General features: G+C 35.6%; 1 protein-coding gene across 4 annotated transcripts in view; it reads left to right on the top strand.

The window, feature by feature from the left end:
- MYBL1 (MYB proto-oncogene like 1) overlaps positions 1-24,804 on the top strand; it is a 49,833-nt gene that overhangs the window by 11,616 nt on the left and 13,413 nt on the right. For 2 of the 4 annotated variants that reach the window (XM_032296241.1, XM_032296243.1), the window contains exons 2-10: positions 307-412; positions 1,050-1,121; positions 3,287-3,379; positions 4,923-5,143; positions 6,712-6,886; positions 9,770-9,844; positions 10,437-10,541; positions 22,683-22,913; positions 24,270-24,632. In XM_032296241.1, the coding sequence (XP_032152132.1) occupies positions 307-412; positions 1,050-1,121; positions 3,287-3,379; positions 4,923-5,143; positions 6,712-6,886; positions 9,770-9,844; positions 10,437-10,541; positions 22,683-22,913; positions 24,270-24,632 (1,441 nt within the window). Of the gene's footprint in view, positions 1-306; positions 413-1,049; positions 1,122-3,286; positions 3,380-4,922; positions 5,144-6,711; positions 6,887-9,769; positions 9,845-10,436; positions 10,542-22,679; positions 22,914-24,269; positions 24,633-24,804 lie in introns of all 4 variants that reach the window. The other 2 variants (XM_032296239.1, XM_032296242.1) reach the window with 1 other exon arrangement.

The raw sequence follows: 24,804 nt of genomic DNA, 5'->3' as shown, positions 1-24,804 counted from the left end.
CTCACTGCAACCTCCACCTCCCGGGTTCAAGCAATTCTGCTGCCTCAGTCTCCTGAGCAGCTAGGATTACAGGCATTCACCAACATGCCCAGCGAATTTTTGTATTTTTTAAAAGTAGAGACGGGGTTTCACCATGTTGGACAGGCTGGTCTCAAACTCCTGACCTTGTGATCTGCCCACCTCAGAATCCCAAAATGCTGGGATTACAGGCATGAACCACCACACCCAGCCCATCTGTGTGATAGGTTCAATGATTGAATTTACAAATTTAAATAAAATTCTTGATTTCACAACTTTTTTTTTTAGTGAGGATGAAGATGATGACCTTCAGTATGCTGATCATGATTATGAAGTACCACAACAGAAAGGACTGAAGAAACTCTGGAACAGAGTAAAATGGACAAGGGATGAGGTAATTATCTGACAAAGTTTTCTAGTTTCTTAGATGTTATTTATTAATACTACTGTTGTTATATGGCCGGGTGTGGTGGCTCATGCCTGTAATCCCAGCACTTTGGGAGGCCGAGAGGGGTGAATGACCTGAGGTCAGGAGTTCAAGACCAGTCTAGCCAACATGATGAAACCCGTCTCTACTAAAAATACAAAAGTTAGCCTGGTGTGGTGGCGCATGTCTGTGATCCCGGCTACTTGGGAGGCTGAGGTGGGAGGATTGCTTGAACCCAGGAGGTGGAGGGTTGCAGTGAGCTGAGATCGCGCCACTGCACTCCAGCCTGGGTGACAGAGCGAGACTCTGTCTCAAGAAAAAAAAATACTACTATAGTTATGAAAGATATTTAAAAACAAAATATGAGATAAGGGCTGCATCAATTAACTGTACATTCTTTTTCTTCAACCAGAGACTTGAATAATGGGTGACATTGGGACTTACAGAAACAGTGTAATAAATGGAGGAATTTGTATTATAGTGGGTGGCTTTAGTTCTTCTATGGTTAACAGATATTTGTTAACAGAATTGGAGAGTTATCTATATTTAGGGATAGATGAAAATGATGGTGAAAAGCTTTCTAATTTTCATACTATTTTAATAGGACGATAAATTAAAGAAGTTGGTTGAACAACATGGAACTGATGATTGGACTCTAATTGCTAGTCATCTTCAAGTAAGTGAAATATTAAATTATATTTCTAACATGGCTGGTTAAGGTATTGGGTTAAATTGACTGTTTTTCAAAAATGTGTCTACGTATTTTAATTTTAGGTTTCTTTCCTAAAAGAAAAATCTCTGTTTTTTGGTCTGCCTGTAGTTGGTTGCTAATGGCTCAGAGAGTCTGGTTTTCTAGTAATGTGTTCATCCAGGGACCTAAAAGATTATTAACTTTAAAACAAAAATGATAACAAATTTATATGGGACCTTATAAATATTTGCTAATACATGTTAAAACGTTTGGTGAGAAATATATTGAGATATTTGATAGCTAACCAAAAAAAAAAAAAAAATAAATAAATAAATAAAATCCCTATCAAAAAAAGCTTATCACCTGAGGCTTACATTTTAAAATATTGATGATTTTAAAGACTATTATGCCTATTGTTTACCATACTACTTTTCACGTGCTATTTGTTATATAATTTTATAATTTATGAAGTGTTTTCACATATACTGTTATTTGTTAATACACTGTGAGAAGTAAGGCAAAATATTCATATTCGAATTTCAATGTTGACTTCTTTGGGTTTCAGAAACCATGTTAACTGTGTTTTTTCTATATTGTCATATGTCTTTCAACATAACCCAAAAATTGAGATCAAGTAATGGAAAGAACATAAATTTTGGAGTCAGTTTGAATTGTGTTTAAATGTCAGCTCTATGAGCATAGAAGAATTACTTAGCCTCTTTGATTGTCAGCTTCTTTATCTATAATATCTAGATAATCATACTTGTTTCTGTAATATGGTTGTGTAGAATTAGAAATAACATATAGGATATTTGGCACAATTCCCAATATTTAGCAGGTGTTCAGTAAATGTAAGCTAGATTAGAAAAATTATTTACATTAGCAGTAACAGAGAACTGCTGCAAGAATATACAGGAACAACCTGATTATTTTGAAGAAAGTGACAGCCTTTAAATGGATCAGCATTGATGTACAGAAGCCATAAATGAAGCTGAGTTTGAATAATAATAATTTTAAGTACATTGGGCAAAAGAGCCACTGGTAGACAAAACATTTGTATCTATCCCTTTATACGTTTCTAGGTTTTCTGTTATCCTGTGTATGAACTAACAATTTTGTCAACTGTGAATCACTAATAAAGTATTAGGTTTCATTACCCTTGTAGAGTTACCAGGTTCTGAACTGATTAAAATAAGGCTTCATTTATAGTTTTTGGAGTTTGAGATGTTTCTACCCAGATATTGCATAGGTTTTCTTATTCTGGCGAATTCATTTTCATTTTAAATGTCAACACTTAACCAATTTAATTGAAATGTAGCATGTATCTTCTATATAGACTATGTAATTTTTTTTAATAACTTGGAGTAATCATTTATAACATCCTTTTGACATGCAGTAGTATAGTAATGCCTTTACATTTTTTAAAAACTATATAGTTAGGTACTGCTGTACTGTGTGAATCTAGACTGATAGGCTATTTGAGCTCTTATGTCAGCTTTGTATAGTTTTCTGTCTACTGCTTTTTGTTCCTCAGTTATAAATCCATTTCTTTTTGGCAGTTATCTGTGTTTTATCTTTGCTGCTTGCTGTATTGTAAGGCATAGTGTAAAGAGACATACTTTAATTTTAAATAAATTGTTTTTATTTGTAGTCTAAGACTTCTTGACTACTGTAATTAAGAAAAAAACATACGGTGGCTCACACCGTTAATCCCAGCATTTTGGGAGGCTGAGGTGGGTGAATCACGAGGTCAAGAGATCGAGATCATCCTGGCCAACATGGTGAAACCCCGTCTAAAAATACAAAAATTAGCTGGGTGTGGTTGGCGCGTGCCTGTAGTCCCAGCTACTCAGGAGGCTGAAGCAGGAAAATCGCTTAAACCCAGGAGGCAGAGCTTGCAGTGAGCCGAGATAGCGCCACTGCACTCCAGCCTGGCGACAGCGTGAGACTCCATCCCCCCAAAAAAACCCTCCGAAAAAACCAAACCAAAACATAATTGGGACACAGACATGTAAAGTAAATGTTACATGTTTAAAGAATGCTATCGAATATACTATTCTTGAAGTCTTTGTTCTAAGGATGTAAGACATAAATTTGGACTGACTTGCTTTCTGGAAGACAGAATAACAAAGTCATCTAAATTTTTTCAGAACCGCTCTGATTTTCAGTGCCAGCATCGGTGGCAGAAAGTTTTAAATCCCGAATTGATAAAGGGTCCTTGGACTAAAGAAGAAGATCAGAGGGTAACGTGTTCATATTCTTTATGTTCACTATGTAGGTAGACTAACTTTTTTCTTCCTACTATGTTGTTTTGACATGTGAAGTATATGTTTAAGTCACTTTGATTTTGTTTTCTGGGGGATACTTGCATAAGAATTGTATGTTAAGTGTCTTGAAATGTTGTTGGGTTTTTAAAAAATCTAGTGAAACCAAGTATAACATGTGGCCTTTTCTTCCTGAGAGTTTGGTTTGCAGAAGGAAAAATGCTATAAGGTTAGTTACCTTGTTCAGAGCTCAATTTCACAATTATTAGGGTATAGTTTCTTGTCAAAAATCTAACGTTTTAAAACAGATTTTCATTTTATTTTTACATCTAATAACTTGATATGCACGGAAATCATTCTTAATTTTCTCTCTTAACCTATATTGACCCCAGGATTAGACAGATGTCAGAGCACTGTGTTTCCAAAGGTTTTGTGATTTAAAAACCAAGGTCATTTTTTGTGCTCTAAAGCTGGAGCACAAACAGCTTTAGAATAGAAGTGTTTCTGCACTTCACTAGGAATTGCTCTTTAGTTCATGCCCTTTAAGTCATAAAAATTGCTAATGCAGTTGGGGAATTAGGGCATCCTTACTTCTGCTTTATTTGTTATTCTTATTTAACAAACATTATTTTGTTATTGTTTTAATTTTTTAAATAGAGATGGAATCTCGCTGTGTTGTCCAGGCTGGTCTTGAATTCCTGGGCTCAAGCAATCTACCCATCTTGGCGACTCAAAATGCTGGGATTACAGGCATGAGCCACTGTGCTCAGCCGGAACAAACCTTAAAGTTACTTAACCTAGACTGATCTGATTTACTTGATGGCTACTCATAAGTTTTAAAATGTGTGATCTTATTTAAAAATACATTAATCAAAGCCTGAAATTTTATTTTTAAAATATAGTAAATAGATACATATAGTGAAAATATCAGCATATATTAAACTTAGTCTACCAGTATAAAATTGTTTATGAGGTGATATTTGACATAGGGCAGTGAGGTAAAGTGGGCTGGAATAACTGTTCTTGGAATTTTAGGTAAAATAAAAACAAATGTAAAATGTGGAAAAAAGAATGTGTGATCTATATCCTTTCACTTTGAGAAAGGAAGAAATGACAGGCAGTAACTTGGTAGAGTCTTTCTGCTTCCAAATTATTTTTTTGGTTTTTGTTTTTGTTATTGGCTTTGTGCTGAAGCTTTTTTTTTTTTTTTTTTTTTAAAGATGTAAGAATAGAAAATGCACAAGTTTTAACATTTTTACTGTTATTTCAAATTAATATCGTGCATGTGAAGGCAATTTAATTTCAAGCATCTTTATTTAGCCCCTTGGATTTTTAGATGAGTTTGGAATAAGTTTTTGAAGTTGGCAAATGCTAGAGGGGTATTTATTAGTAAAATTTTTTCAAATACAAATTGTAGTTGTGGCTTGGATTTCATGCATTTATTTAAAATGGTATTCTTAAATTATGATTTAAAATTCTTTCAAGGTAATGCTTTTTTGAACTTTGTTTTTCTGTTTCTTAGGTTATTGAATTAGTTCAGAAATATGGACCAAAAAGATGGTCTTTAATTGCAAAACATTTAAAAGGAAGAATAGGCAAGCAGTGTAGAGAAAGATGGCATAATCATCTGAATCCTGAGGTAAAGAAATCTTCCTGGACAGAAGAGGAGGACAGGGTCATCTATGAAGCACATAAGCGATTGGGAAATCGTTGGGCAGAGATTGCCAAACTCCTTCCAGGAAGGTGCTTATATAAATGTATATCTATTTTTCTGTTCTTAAACATGATCTTTGTTACCATACTATTAAATACATTTTCAAGTACCCCACAACTTTTGTTTTTATTCAAAATTAAAATGTAGACTACATAAGCGACCTTTTGGGACCGTTTGTACTAAAGTCTGTGGTAAGGGGTATGATTATTTTTTTAATGAATTATTTTATGGCAATAATTTGTACAATAAAATGATAGATTTTAGATTATGTAAACATTTAATACACTCCTAAAATCATGTTGACATATCAGTGCCAATCAAGTAGACCCCCTTTGTATAAGCTCTGTTGGAAAAGAATCTAAATCTAAGATTTCTTTCATACTAGGTTCTATGCATAAGACAAGGAATAATATGCTAGCTGCAGTAAACTGCTATGAAAGTGTGTTAGGGAAAATTTAATCTTAATTATGGTATGTCCAAACCATGGAAGTAGTATATATATCCATGTGGCTAAAATACAAAGTTTTCCTCAGAAGCTGTGATGTACTAAGTACACTCTACATTGTACTCATTCATGTGTTTTCTAATAGTGTTTAGTACAGCAGACCAACAACCTTGTGAAAATGCATACCTTACGCAGAAGCTATGCATTTTGTCTTTTATTGCTATAATCTCTATCTATATAGTACTTTATAGCGTAAAGTGCTTTTCTGTGTATTCTTAATCTTTGTAGACTTGGAAAGTATACAGAGCAAACATTGCTATCTTTGTTTTATAGGTAAGATATTAAGGCACAGTGTTTAATTTTTGATCTAAGCTATTAAACCAGGTCTAGATGCTTTTAATCTCTTGTACATCTTTTTACTTTCCATATAACCTAGCTTAGTGCCTTATATTTACTGAAAACCTACTTTATGTGTGTATATTTTATGAAGGATGAAATTTACACTATAAGTAGCTATGGGTTGAAGATTTACATTTTTATAAAGGGAACCTTAGATAGGAAGGGAGCTAATGAATTCTTTCTTACCATAAATATTTTGTTCTAAGAAGTGAAAAAGAATACTGGGATTCTTTAATTTGTGATTTACTTTTCATGATCATGTTTGTTCCTGTCTTAAGGCCTTGGCCCTTGCTATACCCTTTATCTGGAATGTTCTTTTTTCTTTCTGTTCTTGTATGGCTGGTTTGTTCTAACCAAACCAAAATGACCGCGTTACCCACTTTTCTTATCCTACTTTATTTGCGTTGTACTGATATTTTTCTTATTTATTTGTTTTTCTATTTTTCCTTCCTTCCCCACTCCCACGCTTCCAAGGAGAGTGTAAGCTCCATGAAAGCAGCAACCTGCTTTGCCTTATTCACTGCAGTATCTCTGGTGCTTAGAACTATGCCTGACATATGCACATACAGTTTATCTTTTGAATTTTAAAAAAGTTCCTATCTTCCTGAGTAGAAACTCTAAAAGAAAAATTAAGAAAAAAAGTATCTAATTTAACCAGTGTAAAAATTTGTTTTCGTCGGTTTGTACAAGTTACACAGTGTTGAAATCTGTGGAATCTTTTTTTCTTTCTAAATTGTACCTTTCATTTCTTAGGACTGATAATTCTATCAAAAATCATTGGAATTCTACTATGCGAAGAAAAGTAGAACAAGAGGGCTATTTACAAGATGGAATAAAATCAGAACGATCTTCATCTAAACTTCAACACAAACCTTGTGCAGCTATGGACCATTTGCAAACCCAGAATCAGTTTTACATACCCGTTCAGGCACATACTTTTAATACTTTTATTATTTAAAACAATTTCTTAAGTTACTATATGGGAAGGTGTTTGGTTTCTTAATAGGACAAGTGCAATGTATATTAAGGGGTAAATAGACATTTAAATTTCCAAACTGAAAAATAATATATGTAACTTTGATTTATAAGTATTTTGGGAACAAATATATGTAACTTTTACGTTAAGAAACTATGTATATTTCCTAATACTCTAATTCTTTGAATCTTCATTTGTGATTCAAAGCTAATGGTCATCTGTGCTTCAACATGTTATTGTACTCTCCATTATAAAGTTTTGATGTAATTATAGTATTGCTTATCTCTAAGAGGTAGATATATATAAAATGGCTTAAAGCAGAAAGTAGCAAAAAATAAATAATTCATTAATGCCCAGCTAATTTTGGGGGTATGGTAATTAATTGGTCTTTGTTGGCATTCAATTTTGCTTTTCCCCCTAATAACTAATCACTTCGGTAATTTTAGTCTTTGTTTAGATGATTCATTAAAGTAGATATTGCGTAAGCTCAAAATGGGGCAAGCTCTATGTTGTCCCTTACAGTGCATTTTTTACTTGGAAGAAATTAGTGTAGGAGTCTTCATGGGGTTTGTTTTACATTTCCCTGTCTACCTGACTGTTATGCCATTTTTCAAGATGAGCAATTCTTGGTTCTTGTCACATAAATTGTAAAGATTAAGTCAGGACTTAGTAGTTATCTGGCAAAAGATAAAATGGGGCAAAATGTTAAAAATCTGTGCTTACTATGCCTCAGATTTGATTTTTAACATTTGTGGACATTATTAAGTTTTCTTAGGCATCATTTTAAAAGAACCACTTAGAGTAATGGCATTTTCATTAACAATAGGAAAACGTGTGAAGACGGTATCAGTACCTTAAGGTTTTTATTATTATGTTTCTTTACATTTTTCTTTAGAGTCGAGATTTCAGCAGCATAAACTGAAACATTCTGCTTCTGTCTTAGAAAGGCTATCATTTAAATTTTTTTTTTTAACTTGTAGAAAGATAATACTTGAGACCAACAGAGTGTTTAACAGTCTTAATCTAAATATGTTGGAAAGATGAGGATATTTCTTGTACTATAAGATTTGTTTCTTTTTTAATTTAAAAAGATATATGCATTATTTAATTAATTTAAACTAATAAGATTATTTTATTATGTGTGTGACTTGATAAAACATAGATGGATTTGAAATACTGTCACAGATTTTCATGAAAAGTTTGAGAAAATAAGTTTCTAATTCATTGGCGTTACCAAGTTGAGCAATGTGATACTAATTGAGTATTGTAAAAGTTAAGTTCTATATTAGAAGTTATATATAATGCTTCTGTATTATGTAGTGATTTAGGAAGACCATTATGGAAAGCAGACAATTTCATATTTATATTTTTTGATTTTAAGGCTTTTCTTTTTTTTGAGACAGGCTCTCTCTGTTGCTAGGCTGAAGTGCAGTGGTGCACACACAGTTCACTGTAGCCTCACCTCCGGGGCTTACGTGATCCTCCTGCTTCATCCCTCTGGGTAGCATGCTCCACTATAGGCATGCTCCACTTTGCTCAGCTAATTTTTTTATTTTTTTTTAGAGACAGGGTCTTGCCATGTTGCCCAGGCTGGTCTCAGACTTCTGGGCTCAAGTGATCCTCCCACCTCAGCCTCCCAAAGTGCTGGGGTTACAGAGGTGGGCCACTGCACCTGGCCCCGATTTTAAGGTTTTAAAAATACTTTCTCTCATATTCCTTTCCACTACTGCTTAGTAAATTTATATGTATCTTCAAAATTCTTATTACAGATGTTTTAGAAAAGAAGCAGAATGACTTAGCCTATCATCAATGTGTCTATTAAAAGTATGTGACTGATTCTGATCATTTTTCTTTTTTTTTTTTTTTGAGTCGGAGTTTCGCTCTTGTTACCCAGGTTGGAGTGCAATGGCGCGATCTCGGCTCACCGCAACCTCCGCCTCCTGGGTTCAGGCAATTCTCCTGCCTCAGCCTCCTGAGTAGTAAACCCTCCTGGGATTACAGGCACGCGCCATCATGCCCAGCTAATTTTTTGTATTTTTTTTTTAGTAGACGGGGTTTCACCATGTTGACCGGGATGGTCTCGATCTCTTGACCTCGTGATCCACCCGCCTCGGCCTCCCAAAGTGCTGGGATTACAGGCGTGAGCCACCGCGCCCGGCTCTGATCATTTTTCTAAGACAAGTAATAGAAGAATCTTTTGGCATGGGGTGGTGATAAGAGTAGGAGATATGAACATTGAAAAACTTGCTTCATTCTCTGTCCCTGTGAGTGCTTCATTCATATGGACACATAGGAACACAATTACTTTGTTTTCTCTAGGAGCAACCCTTCTAATAGTAGATGTTTAAATGTATTTGGTGAATATCAGATTTAATAAACTGGCTGATAAATCTAGGCTAAGTAATTCTTATATTTCATCTGGGCAAAAGTCTTTTCTAAGTGTTATAACTTTTTTTGAGACAAGAGTTTTGTTCTTGTTGCCCAGGCTGGAGTGCAATGCACATTTTTGACTCACTGTAACCTTTGCCTCTGGGGTTCAAGTGATTCTCCTGCCTCAGCCTCCCAAATAGCTGGGATTACAGGCACCCACCACCACGCCCAGCTAATTTTTTTGTATTTTTAGTAGGGATGGAGTTAGGGTTAGGGTTAGCAATGGAGATGTAGTTATTATTTAATAGATAAGAAAGTATTATAGGTACAAAATTTCAAAATTAATACAGATGCTTTTAAGTTTTTTATGTTGATACTATGTCAGAAGTTTTTGTCATTTGCTTGAGATTTTAAACATTTATATAGCATTATATGTATGATAATAATGCATTAATTACTTTTTAGATCCCTGGGTATCAGTATGTGTCACCTGAAGGCAATTGTATAGAACATGTTCAGACTACTTCTGCCTTTATTCAGGTAACTTTTATTTATAACAAAGACCAAAGGAAATGTGTTCAGTCATATTTTTTAAAGCCTAGTAGTACCTATTTCCTCATCTATTAAACTAGGATAAAAATAATACTATGTGTCCTACTTAGAATACTGTAACATTAAAGGAGAAAGTGTATAAGTGGGTTTGAAGAAATATAAACTGTACAAATACAAGATGATTGACAATACCAGTATGGTAGTCCTTTCATTCTTCCAAGGTAAAGGATTCAAATTGTGAATGGACATATTTTTGCTAAATTGTATAGAATGTATGTATTAATATTTAAAAATCTAAAATATTTCAGACATACATTTCAGCCGATATAGCTGATGCAACATGTTTTTTAATGCATTTAAATTTTCCCAAATCTCTTCTGATAAGTTGAAAATATTTACCAGCACCTCTTTAGATACCAGAGGGATTGTGATAATGAGCATTTAGTATTTAGTAGCATTAAGCTTTATTAGAAAAAAATATATTTCATGTTGCATAGAAGAAAGTAAAAATGAGAACACTAATAATAATAAAACAATTATGTAAGTAGCCTGTTTTTCTTTTTTGTTTAACTTATTTTAGCAACCCTTCATTGATGAAGATCCTGATAAGGAAAAAAAAATAAAGGAACTTGAGTTACTTCTTATGTCAGCTGAGAATGAAGTTAGAAGAAAGCGAATTCCAACAGTAAGAAATAAGCTTAAGTGTTATATATATTGTTAGAATCCTTCATATATGCTTATTGTAATTTTTATTAGCTAGAAAGCATGTTCAGAATGACTGCAGATTTTAATATGGAGTAAAAATAGTTTTTTTAAAATTTGCAACTTTGAGGTTGCCTGATTTTTTTTTTCTTTTTGAGGTAGCATCTTGCTCTGTTGCCTAGGCTGAAGTGCAGTGGTGTAATCACTGCTCACAGAAGCCTTGACCTCCTGGGATCAAATGATGCTCCCACCTCAGCCTCTCAAGTAGCTAGGACTACAAGTGCATGACACCATGCCTGACACATTTTTGTATTTTTGCTTGTTGTTTTATAGAGATGGGATTTTGCCACATTGCTCAGGCTGGTATCGAACTCCTGGGCTCAAGTGATTCTTCTGCTGTGGCTTCCCAAAGTGCTGGGATTATAGGTGTGAGCCACTGTGCCTGGCCCAAGGTTGCCTGATTTTGATATGCATTTCTTTGAGCATAACTTACTAGGTTCTGTATTAGGACACTCCTTGAGTCATAAATACAAAGTGGATGTAAAGTAAAATCTTATATATATATAATATATATATATGTGAAAATTTTGTGTTTAGATTAGGCTTTGGCTTTATTTTAGACATTCAATGTAATGATGCCTTTAATTTTTTTTTAAAGAAAAGCTTAAAAAATAAAGAATTGCATAGATGTAGAGGGATTTATAAGCTCCATAATTACTTTTACTCTCTTGGAATATTTTTTCCTATTTACTAGATTTAGAATATGAGTTCAGTAAATTAGAAAAAGTAATAACACTAAAAATATATGGAAAAAGGAACATTTAGATTTTATGCTCTCTAAACAACTCTTCTAAAAGAAGAAATTTTATATAGATGTTGGGTTTTGGTTACTACATGTAAAAACTATTGTCTAAGATTTGGTTGATGAGAATAATTAGGAGTGTTAAATTAGGATCGAAGGTAATCATTTTAGTAGAATTAAGCAGATTATGCCAAATTGGTTAAAAGAAAGATACAAGTTTATACTTGTGACTTTTCTTAGGTTTTTAAATTAAAATTTTTAAATTGGGAAATAATTGTACATATTCATGGGGTACATAGTGATGTTTCCATATATGTGGTGTATATTGACCAGATCATGGGAATTAGCATATCCATCATCTCAGATACTTATAATTTCTCTGTCTTGGGAACATTCAATATCTCCCTTCTAACTATTTGAAACTATTTAATATTGTTAATTATAATCATTCTCCAGTGATATAGAACACTAGAACTTGTTCCTTCTATCTAGCCATTATTTTGTATCCTTTAAACATATTTCCCTATCCCTCCCTTTACTCTACCCTTCCTTTAAATAACACTTTTAAAAATTTAAAATAATCCCTTGAGCCTTTTTTAAATTTTAAAAATTTAAAATAATGCCTTGAGCCTTTTTACTTTTTACTTTTTTTTTTTTTCATTTTGAGACAGAGTCTTATTCAGCCAAGCTGGAGTGCTGTGGCACAGTCTTGGCTCTACAAGTTTTTTTTTTTTTTTTTTTTTAATTAGCCAAGTGTGGTGGTGCACATGTGTGGTCTGAGCTAACCAGGAGGCTCCTGGGTAATGTTTGGCTAATTTTTAAAAATTTTTTAGTAGAGATGGGGTTTTATCATGTTGATCATGCTAGTCTTGAACACCTAACCTCATGTGATCTGCCCATCTTGGCCTCCCAAAGTACTGGGATTATAGGCATGAGCCACATTCCTGGCCCCTTTTTACATTTAGAAAAGGGTTGGTTATTGGTTTGGGGCTGAATGAGAGGGCAATACGTTGAGAGTGACTGGAAACTCAGGCAAAATTACTAAGAAGATAACCTGAGATCTTGAAATAGTATTATGAGGCAATGGTGATGTGTTTGTACTAAAGAGGATATTAATAAAAATGATATTTACTGATTATAATAGACAAGATATATACCATAAGAAAAGCAATTTCTGTTTTTTGTTTTTTGGGGTTTTTGAGTCAGGGTCTTGGTCTGTTGCCCAGGCTGGAGTGCAGTGGTTTAAGTAGTCCTCCCACTCAGCTTCCTGGATAGCTAGGACCACAGGTGTGCACCACCACACTTGGCTAAATAAAAAAACAACAACAACTTTTTGTAGAGATAGGATTTCCCTGTGTTGCAGTTTCTGTTTTGAAATTGCAAAAACCATGAGCAACGAGGAAGACCTGACATATAATTACCTTAAAGTTAATTTTGGTTTTGTTAAGAAGCTACAAATAGGCTAGGCCTGGTGGCTCATACCTGTAATCTCAGGACTTTGAGAGTCTGTGCTGGGAGGGTCACTTAAGCCCAGAAGTTTGAGGCTGCAGTAATGCAGTGAGCTATGATCATGCCACTGCACTTCAGCCTGAGTGACAGAGCAAGACCCTGTCTCAAAAAAATAAATAAATAAAAGGAGCTACAAATAATTGTTGTTAGAGAATCAACATTTGTAGATGATTATGTTATGTTTAAAACATTTTGGATTTTTTTTAATAGTGATCATACCCTTTTTAATTTAAAAGAATGAATATTTTGCATTAAAAAGGAAGAAAGTTATTTTCTTTTTTGAACTTACTATCTAAAATCCGCCTTCATAAAGATTGGTTGAATAAGGGTATCTGAATTCTAGAGGGAAGTTGCTGCAGCCAGTAGAATAGACTCCATATACATATAAAGCAGTTTTTCTTTTCTTTTCTTTTTTTTTGAGACAGAGTCTCGCTTTGTCACCAGGCTGGAGTGTAGTGGCGTGCAATCTTGGCTCACTGCAACCTCCGACTCCCTGGTTCAAGCGATTCTCCTGCCTTAGCCTCCTGAGTAGGTGGGATTACAGTACGTACGTGCCACCACACCCAGCTAATTTTTATATTATTAGTAGAGATGGAGTTTCACTATGTTGGCCAGTATGGTCTAGATCTCCTGATCTCATGATCCACCTGCCTCAGCCTCCCAAAGTGCTGGGATTACAGGTGTGAGCTATCGCCTCCAGCTTAAAGCATTTTTCTCTAAAGAGTAATGTGATAATATTGACTGCCATTTTACTGAGTATCCATTGTGCTCTATTCTTGTGAATGTTTTATATATATGCTTGGTAATCCTCATAGTAACTCTGTTAAGTGAGTAGAATGTCATTAAGAGATTTCATGTTTAGGGTCTAATGTGGTGACTCACGCCTGTAATCCCAACACTTTGGAAGGCTGAGGTGGGCAGATCACTTGAGGCCGGAAGTTCGAGACCAGCCTGGACAACGTGGTAAAACCCCGTCTCTGGAAAAAATACAAAAATTAACCAGGCATGGTGGTGTGCTCCTGTGTACTCAAGAAGCTGAGGTGGCAGGATCGCTTGAGCCTCGAAGGTGGAGTTTGCAGTGAGCCGAGATTGTGCCAGTGCACTCCAGCCTGGACGACACAGCGAGACCCTGTCTCAAAAAGAAAGAAAAGAGAGATTCACATTTAGGTCTGTCTGATTGTAACCCCATGGTTTTTTTTCACCGGGCCCAGTTATCGCCCTCTTTGTGTGTTGGATTGTTTTCTCACCTGCATCCTAACTGAAAGGTATGTGGTTTGGAGGGAACCACATGTTCCCTCCAGCATGACAAGAGAACCATGTTCACTCCAGCATGACAGAACCATGTTATCTCCTGAAATTCATTGTTAAGACAGAAGGTGGCTATGGTAGTGAAAAAAGAAATAATGAAATAAGATTACTTGAATTTCTTTTATTTTTAAAACAGGTGGAATTTGCTTTGCAACAGGGCTCTATTACCTTATTTAAGTTGAAATGTAACATTTTGTTGTGAATCTCTAGAACATTCTGAAATTTTGTTTTTGTTTTTGAGATGAAGTCTCGCTTTGTCTCCCAGGCTGGAGTGCAATGGCATGATCTTGACTTACTGAAACCTCTGCCTCTTGGGTTCAAGTGATTCTCCTGCCTCAGCCTCCCAAGTAGCTAGGAATACAGGCACCCACCACCACGCCCAGCTATTTTTTTTTGTATTTTTAGTAGAGATGGGGTTTTGTCACATTGGCCAGGCTGGTCTGGAACTCCTGACCTCAGGTGATCCACCCACCTCGGCCTCCCAAAGTGCTGGGATTACAGGCATAAGCCACCGCGCCTGGCCATGAAAATTTATATTTTTAATAGTAATAGTTACCTTTTATTCAGTGTTTCCTATAGACTTCCAGTGTGCTCTCTACAATATGGTAGTTACTAGCCTCATTTAATTTTAAATAAAATTTAAAATTTAGTTCCTTGGTTGCACTAGCCACATATCAGTTGCTTACGTGGCTAGTGGCTTCCTTATTGAGCAGCAGGAAATATAGAACATTTTCATCATCTCAGAAAGTTCTGTTGAATGATTTGTTTCTCATTCATAACTCTTTGAGGTCTCTTTTCTTATTTTTTTTTTAATTATAAAACACTAGAAAGTTAGACTTGCAACATAAGTAAATTGCCTAGTGTACATTTCTAAAGAGATAAAGAAAAAAATGACACAGTCTCTAACTTCAGGTTTTACTTTTCAGTGGGGACCTAGACAAGAAACAGGATAGTGTATGATAAAATAAGTCACAAGAATTGTTTTGCTTTTATTATTTTTAATTGACACATAATTGTATATATTTACGGGGTGTACAGTGTGCTATTTTGATACATGCATACAATGTGTCTTGGTCAAGTCACAGTAATTAGCACATTCATCACCTCAAACATTTATCATTTCTTTGTGTTGGGAACATTTAAATCCTGCTCTTATAGCTATTTGAAACTATACAATAAGTTGCTGTCAATTATAGCTACCCTATAGTGCTACAGAACACTGGAACTTACTCCTCCTCTCTAGTTGTATTTATATGTCCATTAACCAACCTTTGGCTGCTACTCTCCCTTCTCCACTCCCCTTCCTTGGCTCCCCTTCTTTGCCTCTAGTAACCACTATTCTCCATACTTCTATGAGATCCACTTTTTTAGCTTCCACATGTAAATGAGAACCTGTAGTGTTTACCTTTCTCTGCCCATTTCATTTAACATAATGTCCTCCAAGATCATTTGTGTTGCCACAAATGACAGAATTTCATGTTTTTTTATGGCTAAATAGTATTACATGGTTGTGTGTGTGTGTGTGTGTGTGTGTGTGTGTGTGTGTATAAATATACAGACACAGCACATTTTCTTTCTTTATTCATCTGTTGATAGGCAATTAGGTTGATTTCCATATCTGTGAGTAGTGTGGTAATAAACATGGGAGTACATATATGATTTTCTTTCCTTTGGTTATATACCCAGTAGTGGGATTACTGGATTATATCATAGTCTATTTTTAGTTTTTTGAAGAGCCTCCATAGTACTTTTGATAATGGCTGTACTAATTTACATTGCTTCCAACAGTATGTAAAGAGTTCCCCTTTCACTGCATCTTTGCCAGCATCTGTTATTTTTTGTCTTTTTGATAATAATCATTCTAATAAGGATGAGATGATAATCTCATTGTGGTTTTGATTTGCATTTCCCTGATAACTAGTGTTATTGAGCATTTTTTAATATACATGTTGTCCATTTGAATGTTTTCTTTTGAGAGATGTTGGTTTAGCTCATTTGCCCATTTTAAGTCAGATTATTGACTGGGTGTGGTTGCTCATGCCTGTAATCCCAGCACTTTTGAGAGGTTGAGGTGGGTGGATTGCTTGAGCTCATGAGTTTGAGACCAGCCTGGGCAACATGGTGAAACCCCATCTCTACACAAAAATATAAAAATTAGCCAGGCATGGTGATGTGTGCCTGTAGTCCCAGCTACTTGGAATGCTGAGGTGGGAGGATATCTTGAGCCTGGGAGGTGAGGGTTGCAGTGAGCTGGAATGGCACTACTGCAGTGCAGCCTGGGCAACAGAGCCAGACCTTGTCTCAAAAGCAAATAAACAAAAAAACCCTAAACCAGATTATTATTAGTATTTTTTACTGTTGAGTTTTTTGTGTAGTCTAGATATTAATCCCTTGTTTAACAGTTTGCAAATATTTTCTCCCATTCTGCACACTGTCTTTCTCTTCACTCTGTTGATTGCCTCCTTTGCTGTGCAGAAGCTTTTTAGTTTAATCCCTTGTGTCTGTTTTTGCTTTTACTGCCTGTGCTTTTGAGATCTCCCCCATAAAATTTTCCCCCAAACAATGTCCTGAAACATTTCTCCTATGTTTTATTTCTTTTTTTGAGACGGAGCCTTGCTCTTGTCACCCAGGCTGGGATGCAGTGGCAGTGGCATAATCAGGGCTCACTGCAACCTCTGCCTTCCGGGTTCAAGCAGTTCTCCTGCCTCAGCCTCCTGAGTAGCTGGGATTACAGGTGCCTGCTATCATACCCAGCTAATTTTTTTTGTGTGTGTATTTTTAGGACAAATGAGGTTTCACCATGTTGGCCAGGCTGGTCTCAAACTCCTGACCTCGAGTGATCTGCCTGCCTCAGCCTCCCAGAGTGCTGGGATTATAGGCATGAGCTACTGCACCCAGCCTCTATGTTTTCTTTTAGTAGTTTTATAGATCGGGTCTTACATTTAAGTCTTTTATCCATTTTGATATTGAAGAGACCACCTCTTCTCCAATGAGTGTTCTTGGTGTCTTTGTTGAAAATCAGGTGGCTGTAAATGCGTGGATTTATTTCTGGGGTCTGTATTCTGTTCCAGTACCATGCTGTTTTTGGTTACTACAGTTCTGTATAGAATATTTAGAAGCTTTTTAGTGTGATGCCTCCAGCTTTGTTTTTTTTCTGCTTAGGATTACTTTAGCTATTTGTAGTTCTTTATGAATTTTAGCACTGTTTTTGCTACTTTTAGGAAGAATGTCATTGGTATTTTGATAAAGATTGCATTGAACTGTAGATTACTTTTGGTAATATAGTAATTTTCACAATATTCTCCTAATTCATGAACATGGGAGATATTTGTATTTTTTACATGTCCTCTTTAGTTTATTTCATTGGTGTTTTGTAGATTCTTTTGTAGAAATCTTTTACCTTCTTGGTTTAATTTATCCTAGGTATTTTGTAGCTATTGTATATGGCACCACTTTCTTGTTTTCTTTTTGTGCTAGTTTGTTGTTGGTATATAGAAACACTACTGATTTACTTTATTTTACTTTATTTTTAAATTTTAGAGATGAGGGTCTCACTGTGTTGCCCAGGTCTTGAACTCCTGACCTCAAGTGATCCTCCTGCCTCATGCTCCCAAAGTGCTGGTGTTACAGGCGTGAGCCACCATGCCCAGCCAAAACACTACTGATTTTTGTGTGTTGATGTTTTATCCTGCAATAGTACCCAATTTGTTTATCAGTTCTAAGTTTTTTAGTGGAGTCTCGTATAGGGTTATAGGGTTTTCTATATACAAGCTCATGTTGTCTGCTAATGGGGACAGTTTGACTTTCTTTTTTCCAATTTGGATGCCTTTTTTTTGTTGTTATTCTTGCCTAATTGCTTTGGCTAGGACTTCCAGTACTGTGCTTGATAAAAGTGGTAAAAATGGGCATCCTCGTCTCATTTGAGATTTCAGAGGAAAAGCTTTCAACTTTTCCTCGTTCATTATGATGTTGGTTGTGGCCTTTATTGTGTTGAGGTGTGTTTTTTCTTTAGTTAACTTGAGAGTTTTTATCATGAAAGGATGTTGAATTTTATCAAATGATTTTTTATGTCTACTTCGATAATCTTTATTTTATTGATATTTGATTTTATTTATTGATTTATGTATGTTGAATCAGCCTTACATCCATGGATAAATTCCATATAATCTTGGTGAATGTCTTTTTGCATCTATGTTCATCAGAGATATTGGCTTATAGTTTTCTTTATTTGGTTTTGGTATCAGAGTAATGTTGACCTTGTGGAATGGTTTTGGAAGAATTCCTTCCTCTTCAGTTTTCTGAGAGAATTTGAAAAGAATTTATAGTTCTTCTGTATATGTTTGGTAGAATTCTGCAATGAAGCCATTGGGTCCTGGGCTTTACTTTTATGGGAGACGTTTTATTACAGATTCAATCTTGCTACTTGTAATTGGTCTGTTCGGGTTTTCTGTTTCTTCTTGGTTCAATCTTGATAGGTTATATGTGTCCAGAAGTTTATCCATTTCTGCTAAGTTTTCTTTTCTTTTTCTTTTTCTTTTTTGAGACGGAGTCTTGCTCTGTTGCCCAGGCTGGAGTGCTGTGGCATGACCTTGGCTTATGGCAACCTCCACCTCCCAGGTTCAAGCGATTCTCCTGTCTCAGCCTCCCAAGTAGCTGGGACTACAGGCGTGCGTCATGCTGCCCAGCTAAATTTGTATTTTGAGTAGAGACGGGGTTTTACCATATCCGTCAGGTTGGTCTCGAACTCCTGACCTTAGGTGGTCCACCCATCTCAGCCTTCCAAAGTGCTGGAATTACAGGTGTGAGCCACTGTCTGCTAAGTTTTCTAACTTGGTACACAGTTATTCATAATAGCCTCTAATGATCCTTTGTATTTCTGTGTTATCAGTTGTAATGTCTCCTTTTTTGTTTCTGATTTTATTTATTTGGGTCTTTTTTTCCTTGGTTAGCCTGACCAGCAGTTTGTCAATTTTGTTTATTATTTTTAAAAAGTCAACATTTCATTTCATTGATTATTTGTATTTATTTGTCTCAATTTTGTTTATTTCTACTTTGATTTTTATTATTTATTTTCCTCTGACAACTTTGGGTTTGATTTGTTCTTATTTTACTAGCTACATTGTTTATTTCTACTCTTTTGACGTAGGCATTTATTACTATAAACTCTTCTTTTGATACTGCTTTTGCCGTATGCCATAGGTGTTGGTGTTTCTACTTTCATTTATTTCAAGAAATGTTTTGGTTTCCTTCTTAATTTCTTCATTGACCTATTGGTTTCTCAGGAGCATGTTGCTTAATTTCAGTTTACAATTTCAAAAGTTTCTTTTGTTATTGATTTCTAGTTTTATTTCATTGCAGTCAAAAAAGATACTTGATATGACTTTAATTCTTTTAAATTTGTTCAGACTTATTTTGTGGCCTAATATGTGGTCTATCCTGGAGAATGTGCTGATGAAAAGAAAGTATATTCTGCAGATATTGGATGTAATGTTCTGTAGATGTCTGTTAAGTTCATTTTTGTATAAAGTGCAATTTAAAGCCAATGTTTGTTTCTTTGTTGATTTTTCTGTCTAGATGATCTTTCATTGCTGAGAGTGGGGTGTTGATGTCTCCAGCTATTTTGTATTAGAGTCTGTTACTCCTTTTAGATCAAATAATATTTACTTGATGTAGCTGGGCACTCTGATATTAGTGCATATATATTTACAATTACATTCTCTTGCTGAATTGATCCCTGTATCATTGTATATTGACCTTCTTTGTCTTTTTTCATAGTATGTTGTTTTTTGAGGAAGGGTTTTTTAATTTTTATTTATTTATTTATTTTTTAAGATTCCTTTTCTATAATTTCTTTTTTTTTCTTATTTATTGCATTTTAGGTTTTGGGGTACATGTGAAGAACATGCAAGATTGTTGCATAGGTACACGTGGCAGTGTGATTTGCTGCCTTCCTCCCCATCACCTATATCTGGCATCTCTCCCCTTGCTATCTCTCCTCAGCTCCCCACCCCACACTGTCCCTCCCCTATTTCCCCCCAACTGACCCCAGTGTGTAGTGCTCCCCTCCCTGTGTCCATGTATTCTCATTTTTTGAGGCAAGGTTTCACTTTGTCCCCCAGGCTGAAGTACAGTGCTGCGATCTCGGCTCACTGCAACCTCAACTTCCCAGGCTCAGGTAATCCTCCCACCTCAGCCTCCCAACTAGTGGGACTACTGGCATGTGCTGCCACGTCCAGCTAATTTTTTTAATTTTTAGTTTTATTTTTTGTAGAGATGGGGTTTTGCCATGTTGCCCAGGCTGGTCTCAAACTAACCCCTGAGCTCAAGTGATTCTGCCCACCTTGGCCTCCCAAAGTGCTGGTATTGCAGGCATGTGCCACCATTCCCAGCCTCTTTTTATAGTTTTTAACTTAAACTATCCTTTATCTGATATGAATATAGCTATTCCTGCTTGCTTTTAGTTTCTGTTTGCATAGAATATCTTTTTCCATCCTGAATGTAAACATTCAGTCCATATGTGTCTTTACAGATGACATGAGTTTTTGTAGGCAGCATATAGCGAGTTCATGTGTTTTTAATCCATTCAGTTGGTCTATGTCTTTTAAGTATGGAGTTTAATGTTTACATTCAAGGTTATTATTGATACGTGAAGAGTTACTCTTATCATTTTGTTAATTGTTTTCTGGTTTTGTATATCCTTTGTTCCTTTCTTCCTCTCTTAATGTTTATCATTGCAGTTTGGTGATTTTCTGTAGTACTGTGGTTTGATTATTCTCTTTCTCCTTTGTGTACCTACTCTACTAGTTAATTTTACACTTTTGCATATTTTCATAATATGTTATCTTTTTGCTTCCAGATATAGGACTTTTTGAGCACTTCTTGTAAGGCTGATCGCAGTGGTGGTAAATTCCCACCATTTAAAAAAAAGTCTGGGAAAGACTTTGGTTTTCCCTCATTTCTGAAGGATGGGTTTGCTGGGTTGAGTGTTCTTGGCAGGCATTTTTTTTTTTTCCAGCACTTCTCTAATATATCATTTCATTCTCTTCTGGCCTGTAAGGTTTTTTTCAGATAAATCTACTGTTTTCTAATAAGTAGAAAATCTACTGTCTCTAATATTCCCTTATATGTGACTTAATGCTTTTACCTTGCAATTTTTACTTTTAATGTTTTTTTTTTTTGAGACAGGTTCTCACTCTGTCACCCAGGCTGGAGTGTAGTAATGTGATCACAGCTTGCTGCAGCCTTGACTTCCTGGATTCAAGTGATGCTGTCACCTCAGCCTCTCAAGTTCTGGGAGTACAGGTGCGTGCCACCATGACCAGCTAATTTTTGTATTTTTTGTAGAGATGGGGTTTCATTATCTTGGCCAAACTGCTCTCAAACTCCTGGGCTCAAGCAATCTGCCCGCCTTGATCTCCCAAAATGCTAGGTCTGTAGATATGATCCACCATGCCTGGTCTCTGTTGCTATTTTTAGAATTCTCTCTCTCTTTGACTTTTGACAATTTGTAAGTCACAAAGTTTATGGTAACATATAGGAGAGGTGCTTGATTTAGATTCAGTTCATCAGGAAAGAGTTCCTGGAAGAAATCCTAATTGAACTCAGCCTTGAAAGACAATGATTATATATTAGCAACATAGATGAATTAGGATATTATTATAAATGAAGCAGATCAAAGTATATAATCAGGTGAAGTACTTTCCAGTATTCAAACTGTGTCTTAAGAATAGCTTCCTGGCCGGGCGCGGTGACTTACACCTGTAATCCCAGCACTTTGGGAGGCCAAGGTGGGCGGATCATGAGGTCAAGAGTTCGAGACCATCCTGGCCAACATGGTGAAACCCCGTCTCTACTAAAAATACAAAAATTAGCTGGGCATGGTGGCACATGCCTATGGTCCCAGCTACTCGGGAGGCTGAAGCGGAAGAATTGCCTGAACCCAGGAGGCGGAGGTTGCAGCGAGCCGAGATTGCACCACTGCACTCCAGCCTGGCGACAGAGCAAGAATCCGTCTCAAAAGAAAAAAAAAAAAGCTTCCCTGGTCAGTAGGTTTCAGAGCATTTTATTAATAGATAAAGGGAGCAGCATATGTGCAAAGGCACTCCAGGTCAAAAGAGTATAATTCATTGGGGAATTTCAGGTGCTCCAGCTGGGTATTCCCTGGGAGGAGCTCTCATGAATGGAAGTGTTGAGAAATGAAGTTTGGAAGGAAGAGAATAGCCAGATTCTAAGAGTTTGGCTTTATGTTGTATATAAATGCTTGTTTTATCTCATCATGATTGTATAGATTAAAAATTTTAATTAGAAAAAAGAAACATAGTCACAGCATGAAGTTTAATGAAAAAAAAACTATACCAATTTTGAGGAAAGACAAAATATTTGCTACTATATTTTTAGCCGAATTGAAATGTGTTGTTCTAGAGAAAACTGTTTACTTGAAATCTGAATTTGTGCCTACATTGATAATGAGAAATAATATTCAAATTTCTTTTGTATTTTTAGCAGACTGGAAGTTTTTCTGGCTGGTCTGGAAGTTTCCTCATGGATGATAACATGTCTAATACTCTAAATAGCCTTGACGAGCACACTAGTGAGTTTTACAGTATGGATGAAAATCAGCCTGTGTCTGCTCAGCAGAATTCACCCACAAAGTTCCTGGCCGTGGAGGCAAATGCTGTGTTGTCTTCTTTGCAGACGATACCAGAATTTGCAGAGACTCTAGAACTTATTGAATCTGTAAGTTAAAATTTGTAAGATTATCAGAAGTTCAATTTTAGTTACATGATTTAATGCTCAGAAACTCAGTTTTGGACATTGACCAGTTTTATGTTTTGTATGCTATGCTTAATTTTGTTCTGATATTTTGTAGTAGCTTCTAGGGGGGAGAAGTTCAAATTTTTCTCAAGTATGTGCCTTGTGAAGAATTTTTTTTAAATTAAAAACTTAATTCATTTTTTATTATATAAGTTATGTGAGTGCATTAGAGAAAGCTGGAAACTAGAGAAAAGCATAAAAAAGAAAATTATAATCCTTCATAAACCCAGAGTTAATAATTCGATATATTCCTTTCAGTCTGTGTTCTATACATAGAAAACACATTATATTTTTAAACCCAAAAATACTTATGAATTGTATTTGTGGATTTTTTTTGTCTTCCACCATATCATGAACATGTTACTGTTTTCTTAACTTTTTTAAACTTGAGTTTTTTTTTCTTTTTCCTTTTTTTTTTTTTTTTGAGATGGAGTCTCACTGTTTTCTAGGCTGGGGTGCAGTGGTGCATTCTTGGTTCACTACAACCTCTGCCTCCTGAGTTCAAGTGATTCTCCTGCCTTAGCCTCCTGAGTAGCTGGGATTACAGGTGCCTACCACCACACCAGCTAATTTTTGTATTTTTAGTAGAGATGGGGTTTCATCATGTTGGCCAGGCTGATCTTGAACTCCTGACCTCAAGTGATCCTCCCACCTCGGCCTCACAAAGTGCTGGGATTATAGGCCTGAGCCACTGTGCCTGGCCTAAACTTGAATTTTAGAGACTTTGTAGTATTCCATCAGATGACTATAAGAAAATATATATTTACTCAGTGTACTTTTATTATTGGACATTTAGGTAGTGTCTAGTTTTTCAGTATTATAAATAACATATTTATATAAAGCTTTGTGCAAAATCATGATTATGTCTTTAGGTTAAATTGAATTTCTGGATCAAAATGTGTCACCATTTTTAACATGTTCCATACACATTACCAAACGATTATGTAGAATTTGATGTTGTTTTCCTGTTGTGGAGTAACAGTGAAGTTTTATGATGAATTATAGTTTTTGATAATAACTTACAATTTGTTCTTCTTAAAATGCTTTGACAGTAAGCTTCAACTACTGAATTAGATGAACTACTATGAATTTTGGAATTGTAGGAAAACCATAATCTGTTTCTCTCAAATGATCTTGCTTCGAAAAAAAGTTCCCAGGAAAGCATTTCTACTGATAAAATGAGTGGTTAATTAACTCTGTGGAAGTCATCATCCTATGTTCAAGATCAGATTTAACTAGTTTATAGCATTAACTTTTTAACAATTTAATTTATTGCAGGATCCTGTAGCATGGAGTGATGTTGCCAGTTTTGATATTTCTGATGCTGCAGCTTCTCCTATCAAATCCACTCCAGTTAAATTAATGAGAATTCAGCACAATGAAGGAGCCGTGGAATGTCAATTTAACGTCAGTGTTGTACTTGAAGGGAAAAAAAACATTTGTAATAGTGCCAACAGTGAACCTGTTCCTTCCCCACATATGGCCAAGTTTAGCACTCCACCAGCCATCCTCAGAAAGAAGAGAAGAATGCGAGTGGGTCATTCCCCAGGCAGCGAACTTAGGGATGGCATACTGAACGATGGTGGTAATACAGCGCTAAAACATACACCACTGAAAACACTACCATTTTCTCCTTCACAGGTAGTGGTGTTTTGTTTATATTTCCAAATGTCAGTGAGTTAGATTAAATTAGATCTTCAGTATCCTTACTAGCTGTTGGTAGATTTGATAACATATAAAAATAATGTGTTTAAATGTATAAATTTAACATGAGAATGCTGAACTCTGAGAGATTATAAAGTATCTCACAAAG

Source organism: Sapajus apella, unplaced genomic scaffold (assembly GCF_009761245.1).
Source record: "Sapajus apella isolate SASKATOON/1434 unplaced genomic scaffold, GSC_monkey_1.0 scaffold35, whole genome shotgun sequence".
NCBI lineage: Eukaryota > Metazoa > Chordata > Mammalia > Primates > Cebidae > Sapajus > Sapajus apella.
The sequence above is the reverse complement of the archived record's forward strand: the minus strand, read 5'-3'. Positions and strand labels throughout refer to the sequence as shown.